Source organism: Mesoplodon mirus (assembly GCF_964341445.2).
Source record: "Mesoplodon mirus genome assembly, chromosome: 3".
NCBI lineage: Eukaryota > Metazoa > Chordata > Mammalia > Artiodactyla > Ziphiidae > Mesoplodon > Mesoplodon mirus.
In genome coordinates, this window is record NC_138978.1 from 146,572,365 (window position 1) to 146,586,340 (window position 13,976).

A 13,976-nucleotide genomic window follows, 5' to 3' on the forward strand; every position below is an offset into this window, starting at 1 on the left:
CCTGGGTTCATGCGGAGCGTCAGTTGGGAGGGCTGAGATGCGAGCAGATCACGGAGACACTGGAAAATCTGGACAGGAGTCTTGGGCGCTGACATTTTTGAGGGAGGAGCAGCAGGATGAAGGAAGGTCACAATCCCCAGTCTGGCAGGGATGTTTTGGGGTGAATGTGCTAGAGAGTGCAGGAGGTGGTTTGAGATGCTGACAGCTGGACCAGAGGGTGGCTGCATGGGTGGAAGAATAATAGACATAATAGGAGAGGCACTTGGGAAGGAAAAGTGAAGAATAAGATGGGGTGAATTCCTGAGAAGTTTTTTGGACAATTAAGGTGAGGTTATGTCACCTTAATATAGGGTCAAGTTTCCCATTTTGGAAACTGCGAGAACAGTGGTTCCACTGGTATTCTTCTTTTCCTTTAAATACGTGTCTTTTCCCTTGATTAATCTCACCCCATTCTGACTGCTCTCTTGTTTGGAGTGATAAGGATAGATATCAGAGATGGCACTTGATCAGGGCCAGGAACACTGGGTAGGATTTGAGTTGGCAGAAATAAAATGGAACGGTGTGTGTGAGGGAAGAGGGTGGTGGTGGAGAGAGAGTCTGGTCAGAGGCGATGGCACGCACCTTGCTATGTTTGGCAAAAATGCATAGCCATGGATGGAGAGAGGGAAATGTCTGTACCTGGTTAGGGCAGGAGACGTATTAAAATCACTAGGGGAGTGGCATCAGGCCTATGCCCCTAACTACTTCTTTAAGAGCCATTGTTTAAAATTCCCTATGCTGAGCCCTATAGAGCCACTGGACTAGCTATTACCACAGAGCAAGTTCTGTCCCTGGAGGAAGATGACTCAGGACTGTGACAACCGGTCTTTCCCCCTCCTAACCTAGAACTTCTTACTGTGATTCAGTTTGTGAGGAGAAAGGCTTGGTAGAGCTAGACATACAATTAAATGTTCTTGGGAGATTGCCTTCCCTCTTTTCCTACCAGCTAGCTAGTTTCCTCCCTTCCTCCCTCCCTCCATCCCTCCTTCCCCCTCACTGTCCCCACCCCCCTCCACTGAAATACAGTTAGGAAGAAAGAGGTATCAACCATGAGATCCTCTGGTGCACAGGTGTGAGATGGCAAATAGGCTTTGTGCCCTAGAATTAATCAGTATCTCTCATTCACTTACTCTAGATCAGAAGTTGAGTTATCTTCTGATCTTTTTTTTTTTTTTTTAATTAATTTATTTATTTATTTTTGCTGTGTTGGTTCTTCGTTTCTGCGCGAGGGCTCTCTCCAGTTGTGGCAAGTGGGGGCCACTCTTCATCGCGGTGCGCGGGCCTCTCACTATCGCGGCCTCTCCCGTTGTGGAGCACAGGCTCCAAACGCGCAGGCTCAGCAGTTGTGGCTCACGGGCCTAGTTGCTCCGCGGCACGTGGGATCCTCCCAGAACAGGGCTCGAACCCGTGTCCCCTGCATTAGCAGGCAGATTCTCAACCACTGCGCCACCAGGGAAGCCCTATCTTCTGATCTTAAAATGCTGAGTCTGGTGGGACTTAGAAAAGTTTCTCTCTTGCCACTCCTAACACAAAGCAAAAACAAATCCTCAACAGACTTATAAGCATGTAACATCAATATGAGTCCAGAGCCCTGAAGCAAGTGTTGCCTGACCTTCAGGAAACTGCTCTCTCCACTGGGCTCACGTAAGACCCCCTCCGCCAAAATGCCCGCCCTCCCTGCTGCCCACCCCAGAAAACCGTGCCCCTCAGGAATCAGATGCTGAGATATAGTACAAAACGTTTTTTATTTCAAAATGCAAAATGGTGGTCACTGTAATAATAATAACAATAACAACAATAATAATATAAAAAGCATTTCTCCTCCGTTCACCCTAGTGCAAAATGCTGGATGCAGTCAGAGAGCTGGAAGGTTTTGGACATGTCATCCTTCTGCAGTGCTGCACAGCAGCAAAACTCAATCCCAAACGCCTTTTGGTGGATCCACGTGGTAGTTCAATTCTAAAGTCAGTAGTTTCTCGGAAGTCCAAACAGCACGAGACGCCCACTCGAGCCCGACCCTCGCGCTCTGCCTCACTCTCCTCTTCCTGTGTGTCTCTCTCCCGCTCCCTCCGCCGGCCCCCAGGGTTTCTACGAGGCGTGCAACCGGTTGGTCGGGGCCCGGCAGCCCTGGACGGCCTCCAGCTGCTTGCTTTTCTCCTGCAGGGCCCGCGCCCGGAGGGCCTGTCGCTCCCGGGCGGCCTGCAGCTCGGCCACCGCTGCCTCCCGCTCCCGCAGGCGGCCGGCGGCCGTGAAGGGGCTGCACAAGGTCTCCATCAGGCCGAGCACGGCGCCGAAGAGCGCCAGCACGCCGCCCAGCACGTACAGCCTCACCAGCTTCCGGCTGGGCTTCTGCGCCATCAGCTCCTTGGCCAGAGGAATCAGCTCCTGGACCGTTTCCATCTCGACTCCGGGCTCTCGGGGTGGGAGTGATCTGCGGGAGAAGCGGAGCAGAAAAGGGGGCCTTTAAACCACCGAAAGACGGATGCATCTTCCCGAGCAGCCCTCACTCGGCTCTCTCGGGGTAGGCCTGCAGAGAGGGGAGCCCACCCTGGACCCCGCGCCCCGCCGCGCTCTCCCCGCCGGGCTCACCTAGGGGCGTCGAGCGAGCAGCAGGCAGCGCAAGCCGGGTGGGCGATCACGGTGTGCGTGGGTACCGCGGCTCTGCGTTCTCCTCCTCCTCCTCCGCCTCCTCCTCCCCTTGCTCGGCAGCCGCGGGTATTCCGGATGGAGATTCCGCAACTGACACCTGGTCAGCGCCCCGGGGCCACTTATATGTTTTTCTCCGAGCCCCGCCTCCTGGGCTCCTTGGGCTGGGGCCCGTGCTGCACCGGCCAGAGAGTGGAGGGGGCGGGAAGAGGAGGGTGGGGGAGGAGCGGGGCAAGGACCCTGGGGGAGTCAGCCACGAGATGTGCACGTCGCGCCGGCCGTGTGAGCCCGGGGTGCGGGGGAGGGCGGTCCTGGGTGTACAAGGGTGAGGACCCGGAGCCCAGGGAGGTATGCACGTCCATTTCTGACCTCTTTCTTCTTCTTTTTTTTTTTTGGCGATACGCGGGCCTCTCCCGTTGCGGAGCACAGGCTCCGGACGCGCAGGCTCAGCGGCTATGGCTCACGGGCCCAGCCGCTCCGCGGCATGTGGGATCCTCCCGGACCTGGGCACGAACCCGTGTCCCCTGCATCGGCAGGCGGACTCTCAACCACTGCGCCACCAGGGAAGCCCCTGACCTCTTTCCTAATCGTGTGGGTGGGTCACAGCTTCCCTCGTCCGGGGCAGCCTGGAAGGACCCCTTATAAGGACACCTGGGGTTCTACCTAACTGAAAAATTAGTTTTTATTCGGGAGGTTTGTCGTCTTCCCACACGTATAGGGATCCGAGGTAGAAGGCAAGGGGGAGGGATCCGGGTAATGATCAGAACGGGTCTCCAGGCTCTGCATAATGCAGTTTGTGCTTATACTGTTTATTTCTGGTCTGACTGGTTTTATTCATAGGTGCTTGCATTGCTAGGGTCACTTGATAGATAACTATTCACTGAGGGTGCCCTTTATGCACAGATGGGGGCGTGTGTGTGTGTGTGTGTGTGTGTGTGTGTGAGTGATGTCAGTCTCTGTGCCTGTAGGTGTTTGTATCTGTACTTTTGTGTATCAGGGAACTGCCATTAAATCCAAATTGTCCCCACTCCCACTTGAGAAGTGAAGTTGGGGTCTAGGGAGAGGTGAACATGGAGGGGGGGTCGTTGGTAAAAGTTTGTCTGCTGGTTTTTCCTCAGTAATTATATGCCACTTCCCTGGATCTGGGGGGCAACACCACCGTACCAGCTCCACTTGGCATAGAAACAGTTTAGGGGCAGAAGAGTGAGAGTAGGCAGCCTGGGTAAGAAGCGAAAGAGTAGAGAGCGCTCTAGGAAGCATGAGGAGGGTGGGGTTGATTTCAACTAGGATTAAACTTCATCACCTTTGCGGCGGGTGTTCTGGGGTAGCTTTGGTTATCCATACACCAGAGTTAGTTAGCAAGTAGGGGAAAGGAGAGACATTGGGCTAAAAGCGCTTCAAGCAGAGAAAGGGAGAGGGCAAAGAGAGGAGGGGGAAATTGGACTGGCCAGAAAATTGCAAAAGTCAGTGATGCAATCTTGCAACAGCGAAGTCAGTCAGGCTGAGCCTTGCGGGGAGGGACCAGGAAACGGCTGTGGCAGGGCTCACGTATTTGGGTCCTTGGAAATTTTAACAGTAATCTTTCTTTGGGGTCTGAGGTAATTTCCTAGACAATTCAGTTTAAAAAGGCAACAATTACGCCTACCCTTCACCTTGGCTATTAGTAGTTCAGTTAATAGGATTTGTGTGTGCAGAGTGGGCAAGGATACCTAAAGAGCTTATTTGAAATTCTACATTTTAATATGTACACAAGCAGTCAAGGTGACAAAGGGCCAAATAGGGATGATTCCTGGAGGCTTGTGTCCCCTGCTTATTATTCTTTTCACCTCGTGAGGCAGGAAAATTCTGTTACAAGGGGGGATGAATATCAGTCTTGGCATTTTCTTTGAATCTTCCTTATAATTTTGGAGAAGCCTCTAATAACTGGCGGAAATGATCTGTGAGCAATCCCAAGATCTGTGTGAGTTTCAAATACTACGGCTTCTGAATGAGCGTATGCTGTACACCTTAATACCAGGGCTTTCACGTGGTTTCTGATCTGAAGGTGAGTCAGCCCTTTGGAGCTTTGGACCCAAAACTCCGAAATGGACTGTTCAGTGAGCATTTCTAGTATTTCTGTAACTCAAAGACGCAAACTGCACGTCTCCCAACGTCAGCAGACTGTAATTTACCAGGGGTTCCCCTTTCTTGTGATTTGCTGTGGTACAGCACGTCACCATCTCAGATGGGTTCCCCTCTTTCCCTCTCTGATAATCCAACTTTGACCACCGCCCCCAGGCCCTACCAGCTTGCTGTCCAGGGCTGGGCAGAGAGGGTGGCCAGTGCCATGGATTGGGGTCACTGGTGGATTTGGTGTTCCTTGTTTAGGTGGTAGCTGGAGCTGAGTGTGAGATGGTGGGAATAGAAGGCTGAGGAATCCAGGGTCACCACATGCCTAGGAATTTCTGACACAGCTCCTCTGTCTGGGTGGGAAAGAGTACCCAGTTTCTAGGGTAGCAGTTTGGCTAGGGCTTGGGAAACTAAGCACGTGATATGACTGCGCTCTTCTCTCTTTAGAGATGTAAAGCCTTGTGTTGCATCATGCAGGTCAGACATAGGGTATAGCAGTCAAGTTCATACCAGTTGTAGGGTGACCAACCATCCCAGTTTGTCTAGGGCTGAGGGGTTTCTCCAAGATATGGGACTTACAGTGCCGAAACTGGAACCGTTCCAGGCAAACTGGAGCCTATGAGTCTATCCCAACGTTAATTCCTGCCATTTCTAGGAAGGCAGGATTGGTCAGTTTAAAATTTGTTTATTTTGCTTGCTAAATCCCTTTCTCCCAAACATTAAAATGTTCAGAACTGTCAGCAGAAGAAGCAATCACAAAGGGGCAACATATGGTCCAAGGAGTCAGTACGGAAGAGGGATAGAGCTATCCCAGCAACCGTGCTTAGGGGTTTGAAGGAACAGGGGACAGACATCTTTTGGATGGTTGGTTGTGTATAAGCCTCAATTATTAGTATTATTATTTTGTTACTAGCTTGCTGCCTATCAAAGTCACTGCCCAGGGCTTCCCTGGTGACGGGTTCATGTCCCGGTCCGGGAAGATCCCACATGCCGCAGAGCGACTGGGCCCATGAGCCATGGCCGCTGAGCCTGCGTGTCCAGAGCCTGTGCTCCGCAGCGGGAGAGGCCACAATGGTGAGAGGCCCGCGTACCAAAAAAAAAAAAAAAAAAAAAAAAAAATAGTAACTGCCCAATTCCTGAGGTTCCAGGAGGCTGGAGCATGGGGATCATCACAGGAGATATGGTAAAACTATTTGTGTATCTTATACTCCAATTTTTTCAGTCCTTGAGTTACTTACATTTCATGTCAATTAGTTTTGGAGAGAAGGTTCTTATCTCTGAAATATCAATGGATGATTTTAAAATCTACATGGCTAATGTTTATCTTCCTCTGATCTTGTACATTAGAGTTCTAGTATCCTGACATTTCTGTGTGGATATCCTGCTTTTAACACAAGCCTGCCACACTTGAAACAAGACTCCCCACTTTCTCTATACTCTTCCAAACTGAGTCACCTTCTCAATATTCTTATTTCTAGTGGTGGCATCTCCATTTTGCCTGTTCTCTGGGTTTGAAATATTGTGACATTTTCTTTTAGAGGTCTTCCCTGACCTCTTTATCACACCATTCCCTGCCCAATGCCCTGCTTTATTTTCCTTCCTAGCACTTCGTACCTGGCTTTACATTGATGTAATTATTGGTTTGCTTTTGTGTTGTCTTCCACACCCACCTGAGGCTAACCTTTATGAGGGCCAGAGCTTTGTTTTATTCTTCACTGCATCCCCAGGACCCAGTATAATCCTTGGCACATAGCAGGTCCTTAATAGGTAACTATGGGATTAATGAATGTCTTCCTCGTTGGACTGGCAGGAGATAGACTATGTTTATTAAGTTTGCATGCAGTCAGATTTTTAGTGTATACCCAAGAAGCATTCAGGATTTATTTGTTTTTGTTTTTGGTTTTTTTTTTGTTGTTGTTTTTGCCTTTAGTCCTTTTATCTCTAATCCATCTCAAACACTACCACCAAATAAATCTTCCTCAAATTAAATTTTTATTCTTAATTGCCTTTTTCAAAGCCCGGATGATTTCTCATTGCCCACGTGACGAACTTTTGGATTCTGCACGTTAAATTTACTTGATCAATATTCTTGGATCCAGGACCTGTATCATCTGATCTTCCCTACTCATCTAACTTCAGATCCCATTCTTCTCCAACAAGAATCCTTTGTTCCACAGATGGGTTTCATACAGCCCAAGAAACAGTTCCTTCTCATTGCTGCCGCGTCACCTTTGCTCCCCCTCTTCCTCCTACCCGAAAAGCTCTTCTCTTCTACTCTGTCTTCCTTCATGTGCTCCAAGAAGCCCCCACTGCCTGTGCCAGCACACTCTGCTCTTTCCTTTCTGTGAATTCCAGCTGCCTTTGTGGCTGGGACCGCACAGGTTGGCGCTGCATTATGTATTGTTTTATACAGCGCTCTCATTGTGTCCTGTCGCTTGCCCTGTCTCTGCAGAAGACCAGGTCTTTGTACCTTTCACGGTGCTAACGTCTAATCAGGGTCCAATCAATGCTAATGACATTGACCTAAAAGTCAGAACTGGGATAATGATTACAAAATGGTCAGTTAAGACTCTCTTGGGAGGTTATTTTAGGCACAGTGGCTTGTCCTTGGCTCAGGGCCTTGGGCTTGAAATTGCCCAAGACCTGGCAACTTGGCTCGATCCTCTCCACTCTGGCTCCCTCACCTTTTACTTCCATTCCCAACTTCATGTCTGACATTGCAGTGACTGGCTTACTCTTTGGAATCCCTCCTACCTGCCCCCGGGACCCCAGGGCCTTGACAAATCAATACCAAGGGAGAGACCCTTCACAGACATTTTGCTTTTGTCCCTCACAGCTTCTGGCCAAGCAGAGCCACTAGCTGCTGGAGCGGGCAGCGTGGGCTGGGAGCAGTGGCACCCTGATGCCCACATAGCACAAGCCCAGTACTGTCTGTCACAAGTTTGAATCAGTGCAAGGAACTTCCTTCAAGCTCAAGTGCTAGCTGGACTTAAGAGTATGGGGCTCTGGAGTCAAACAGACTTGCGTTCCTTCAAGTCCTGGCTCCTCTTGTCAGGGTCTGACCTTGGATGAGTGACTTAACTTCTCTAGCCTCCATTTCCTCATCTGTAAAGTGAGGATGATGCTAACACCAACTAAGGGGTGCGGTGAATACTGAGCTAGGGCACTATGAAGGGCTTAGTGGTCTGGCACCAATGAAGCAGTTGGTTCAGTTATTATTTGGTTATGCTTCAGTTGTCTTTGCTTCCTGCTCCATGTCAGCAATTCCCGTGGTCCTTTATCCTAGCCCAAGACATTTGCATTCCCTAGGTGGTATAGGCAGCAATAGGGTCCAGAGCCTTTGTTGAAGCCAGCTGTGTGTCTGATACTATGTCATGTATAGCTATAAAAAAAGCAGAATACAAAGTTCTCCTTGCCCTCAAGTAGCTCATAGTCAAGTAGAGGACACAAACATTAAATAAGTTATGACAATATATTGAATACTAGGATAAGCACAATCATAGAACTATATACCAGGTAAACAAATAGAATGAGAAATGTATTGATTCATTTTGGGGAGGAGGTGGTCAAAGAAGGCCTAAGAGTGGATGATGTCTGAGCAGCTTAGAGTATTAAAGGATGGATAGAGTTTGCTGATTCTGGTGGGGAAAGGAGGGGCTCAGGGGTGGGGATTCAGGAATGAGAGAGGGCTTCACATGAAAAGGGGAGGATGCATGAGAATACATTGCATGGTCCAAGAGAAGTTAGACAAGATTGGTGTTAGAACATAAAGGATGGGTTTGGGGAAATGGCAGGAAATGAGGAGGAAGTAGTATGCAGGAGGCAGGTAATGAACAATTCTGTAAATGATCACGACGTATGCCATGCCTAGGAACTGTTGACCACTCCCTTCTAGAAATACCTTCTCCTTGGCTTCCATGATATCAGATTCTCTTAGTTTTCCTGCTGTCCTATTATGGACACTCCTTAGTTCTTTTTCTCACTCTTGCTTTTTATCTAACCTCTAAATGTCAGCATTTCTGAGGACTAAGTCCCGAAGCCTCTTTTCTTATTCTGCGTACTCTCTTTAGGTAATTTAGTTTACTCCCAAGCCTTCCATTACTGCCTCTATGTAGATGACATACAAATCTGAGCTCTAGACCTGTGTGTCTCCCTGCCTAGTCTACATTTCCATTTGGATATCTTGCAGGTATCAAACTTACCATGTCTAAAGCCAAATTCAATATTTCTACTCCATAAACTTGCACCATTATCTTTCTTAGTCTAAGCTTTGCTGTTTACCTAGTGTCTCAGATCCTAAGCCTGGGAGCCATCCTTTGCTCCTCTCTCTCTGTCACCTCTTATATGCAAACAGTTACCAAGACTTGTCATTCTACCTCTTAAGTATCTCTTGCTTTTATTTGCTTTCTATCCCCTCTGTCATCCTCCTAGTCAAAGCCCCTGTCCTCTCACCTGGACTATTACTGGTCTCACAGCTGATCTCTCTGCTTTGGGTCTTGACCCACCCAATCCAATCCAGTCCAATCCAGTGCAATCTTAAAAAAAAAAAAAAAAAGCAAAACGTGTCACTCTTCTCCTTAAAACCCTTCAGTGGATCCCCACATTGCCCTTTGGATTATGTCCCAGATTCTTAGCATGGCTTGTAAGCTCACCCATGATCTTGTCCTTGTCTATTTTCCCAGTTTCATTATATATATAATTTCCTTCAACCTTTGCTCTCTAGGTGCCAGCCACACTGTTGTCTTCTTTCACAACTTCAGATCCTTCCTCATGCTATTCTCTCCCCTTGGAACACTTCCTTCATTTTTTCCTTTGACCTGGTGAACTCTTACTCATCCGTCAAGTGTCACTATACTCCCACTTCCTTAGGGAGTCCTTCCCTACTGCTTAGACGAGGCTAGTTCTCTTTGCTACACACGTCCACACAGTCACCTCATTTTCCCTTTCATAATTATCATCTATCTCCATTACAGAGCTGTAAACTCTATGAGGGAAGGAACTACCTCTGTCTTGTTCTCAGAACTAGCACAATGCATAGTTCCTTGAGGTGTTTAATCATAACTATCAATTTGTCTTATATTGAATTGGTTATTTTGCAGGCAATGGGAAACACTGATGAATTTTAGGCAGCAAAAGAGTTCAACAAGGCTGCCATTTTAAGTAGATAACTATGGCAGAGTGAAGAATACATGAGAATGGAGCAAGCTAGAGGCAGCCAGTGGGGTATTGTTAGAATAATTCAGGCAGGAAGCGGTGAGGGAGTGGACCAAGACAGAGCAGTGGGGACAGAGGGAAAGATCTGAGTCATAAATTATAGGTGAAACTGGCAGACTGTGGAAGAGAGAGGAGTTGGAGGTAACTCCCAGGCTTGGAGAAGAGAAGAGGAAAAACACATTTGGTGAGGAAGAGAATGAGTTCCATTTTGAATGTATTAAGTTTGGGCTGTTTATGGGACATACAGGCAATGATGGTCAGCAGAGAGTTGTATGTAAACCATGAATCTGGAGCTCTGGAGAGAGGGTAGGTCTGGAGTTGAAGATCTGAGAGGTTTCAGTGAGTTGAGGATGGATGAGATCTTGGGAATGGGAGAGATCACCCCATGAAGGGACAGAGAGAAGAGGGAAAGGTTGGAAGTCTGGAGATTGAGGAAACTTCGATGCTTGCATAAGGCTGGTAGTGAAGCAGAGCCATAGGTTTTATTTCCTAAATCAGCTTCCAGAGTAGTTCAGTTCTAGGGGTATGTATCACAAAATCTGATTTTCTCCCTTCATATCCAGAATCTAGGTCAGAAGCCCTCTTGTGATAAAGTACTCTTTTCTTTCCTTCCTTCCTTTCTTTTTCTTTCTTTCTTTCTTTCTCTTTCTTTCTTTCTTTCTTTCTCTTTCTTTCCTTCTTTCTTTCTTTCTTTCTTTCTTCCTTCCTTCCTTCCTTCCTTCCTTCTCCCTTCATTTTTTCTTTCTTTTTTCTTTTTCTTTTTTCTTTAGTAAAGCCAATACTTTATTCATATTTCCTTAGTTTTTGCCTAATGTCATTTTTCTGTTCCAGGGTCCCATGAGAATATCACAATCCATTTAGTCATTATATGCCTTCAGGCTCCTCTAGACCGTGACAGTTCCTCAAACTTTCCTTGTTTCCATTGACCTTGACAGTGTTGAGAAAACTGGGCAGGTATTTTGTAGAATGTCCTTCAATTTGGATTTGTCTGATGGCTAGACTCATGGCTAGACTGGGGTTATGGGTTTGGGGGAGGAAGATCACAAAGGTAAGGTGACATTCCCATCACAGCATATCAAGGGTACATGACATCAATGTGACTTATCACTGTTGACATTGACATTGACCTTCAGGCTCAGGTAGTGATTGTCAGGTTTCTCCAGTGTACTCATTAAAAGGAAGTCTCTGTGCATGGCTCACATTTCAGGGACAGAGAGTTATGTTCCACCTCCTGGAGGGGAGAGTATCTACATTATCTGGGATTCTTCTGTCAGGTTTGTCTATTCTCCCCCACTTAAAAGGACTCTCTTCTAGTGTGGTAGGCAGAATTCTAAGATGGCCCAAAGATTCCTGCCCCTGGTGAACAAGCCCTGTAAAATTCCCAGGACCTGTGAATATGATTGGATAGTCACTCCCATGATTAGGTTATGTTACATGGCACAGCTAATTTTAAGAAAGGGAGATTATCCAGATGGACCTGATCTATTATGTGAGCCCTTAAAAGGAATTGGGCTTTTCCTGAAGAAGAAATTCAAAGTGTGAGAGGGATTCAAAGTGAGGGAGAATCTCCCTTGTTAACTTTGAAGATGGAGGAGGCAATGTGGCAAGAAATGTGGGTGGCCTCCCAGAGTGGCTCCCAGCTAACAACCAGTGAGAAAATGGGATGTCTGTCCTACAACCATAATGAACTGAATTATCCTGCAACTACGTCAACTTGAAAGAAGACCCTGAGCTCCAGATGAGAATGTAGCCCCCTGGATATTAGCCTTGGGAGACCCTGAGCTGCTGTGCCCAGACTTCTGACTTACAGAAGTGAAAGCTTATAATTGAATGTTGTTTTAAGCTACTAAGTTTGTGGTAATTTGCTGTGCAATAATAGACAACTAATACAAGCAGTATGCTAGGAGCTCTTGCTGGGATGCCCGGGAAAAACCCAGTCAAAACTTGATGAGATTGGGGAAGACTCCCCGGGATGAGGAGAATCTGGCTTTGATTCTATGGTCCATCCTCATAAGCACTTCTTTGAAGACACCTTGTCCTTCCTTGTCCTCTCTGTTTCTTTCATGTTTACCCAGAAAGACTTAACTGTGGTAGAGTCAGCCATCTGCTCTATATCAATCTACACCCAAGAAATTGGAGAAATTTGTCAAACTAGGCTGACTGCTCATTTTCTATAAATTTAAGATCACAAATCTCAAATGAGCAGTTAGCTATAACTTATGTTTTCCCAGTCAGTTATTTTTATTATTCTCTAAAAAGACTTTTCCACACTTTCTCCCCACCTCTTAAACAGGGTATATCCTCTTCTTCCCTGATACCTCCTGCCCTGGTAAGATAGAAGGAATCAGCCAGGAGCTACTTCATTTTTCAACCACCAAATCTATCTGCATCAGTACCCACACTCTCTACCTTCCGTCACGTTACTAGGGAGGAAGCATCCTCCATTCTTTCTATATAGAGGTGCCCCTACATCTCATCCTGACTCAACTATTTAAGGTCTTGGGAATCTACACAAAACTTAGGTTGCTTTGGGTTGCAAGTAAGAATCTAATTCAAAATGATTTAACAATAAGACAAGTATATTATTTCACAAGACAGGGTTTCCAGGATTAATTCAGTAGTGTAACATTATTAAAAAAAAACCTGGTTATTTCCATCTTTCTAGTCTATTTTCTTCAGCATCTTGTGGAGATTGGCACAGTCTGGCTCACATGATGTTTCTAAGATAGCTGCCACTGTTCTAGGCATTGCTTTCAATATGATAACATCTGGTGAAAGGAGAGAGACTTTTTTTTTCTTTTATCAGCAAAGAAACCTTTCCTAGAATCTTCCTAGAGACTTCCTTTCATTGGCCAGAACTGCATTAAATGCCCATCCCTAAGACTACTTATGAAGGAAAGGATAACCTTCATGAACTTGGACCGGTGGTTCTCAAAGATTCTTCCTGGGACCAGAGCAGTAACATTACCTGAGAACTTGTGAGAAAAGCAGATTCTTGAGCCCTACTCCAAACCTACTGAATCAGAAATTCTGGATGCAGGACTAGCTGTGTTTTTAAAATCCTGTAGGTCATTCTGACACATGCTAAAGTTTGAGAACCATTGGCTAAGGCTAATCTTTGAACTGGGGAAAGAACAACAGCCCTGAAGACTTGAAAAACACTGGGGATCTTTAAGCAAGGAGGAAGGAGGGTAGGGATTTTGGATAGGAAGTCAACTTCCTGCCAGATCCTTCCTCTTTCCTGAATAATCATTTTCTCCTTATTATAGTATCCCTCAACATACAAACATACTCTAATATCTGTGTCTTAAAAAACCTAGTCCATAACCCCAAATCACTATCCCACTGCTGCCAGCATTCTTTGGTCCTCTTCATAACTGAAACTGTTTATTAACAGTTGTCTACAATCACTGTATTTATTTCTTCATCAACCATTCATTCTTTTACCCACTCCCATCTGGCTCCCATTAGCACTACCCCAACAAAATCCAATGGGATGCTTATTAAATGAACTGAATTTTAGTATTCAACAGATAGAACCATTTCTTCCTTCTAGAAACACTTTTTTTCTTTTTGCTTCAGGGACACTGCACTCTCTTGTTTTTCATCGTATTGCATTATTTTATTCTTCTTAGCTCTTCTTCATTACACCTTTCTCCTCTATCAATCAGTGGTTCTCAGCCTTGAATGTCCATTAGAATAACTGGGGAGCTTTTAAAATTTCTGAAGACCAGGCTGCACACTAGACCAATTAAATCAGAAATCTCTCCAAGCAGGACCCAGGCATTAGTAATATTTAAAGCTCTAAAGGTGATTCCAATGTTTAGCCAAGATTGAGAATCACTGCCCTTAATATTGGGGTACCCTAGGGCCCTACCAACATTATTTTCTTAGATCAGTGGTTCTCAGCTCTGGCTCCACTTCAGAATCATCCTGGGAACTTTTAAAAACTACCATTGCCTGAGAGT

At 46.3% G+C, this 13,976-nt stretch overlaps 1 protein-coding gene across 1 annotated transcript; it reads right to left on the reverse strand.

Moving 5' to 3' along the window:
* Positions 1 to 1,765: 1,765 nt before the first annotated feature.
* On the reverse strand, positions 1,766 to 2,771 carry G0S2 (G0/G1 switch 2). Its single transcript, XM_082615573.1, has 2 exons — positions 2,629 to 2,771; positions 1,766 to 2,470 (listed from the first exon to the last, which is right to left on the reverse strand). Exon 2 carries the CDS (start codon positions 2,437 to 2,439, stop codon positions 2,128 to 2,130), a length of 312 nt encoding a protein of 103 aa, XP_082471699.1. The 5' UTR covers positions 2,440 to 2,470; positions 2,629 to 2,771; the 3' UTR covers positions 1,766 to 2,127.
* Between the last annotated feature and the right edge of the window lie 11,205 nt (positions 2,772 to 13,976).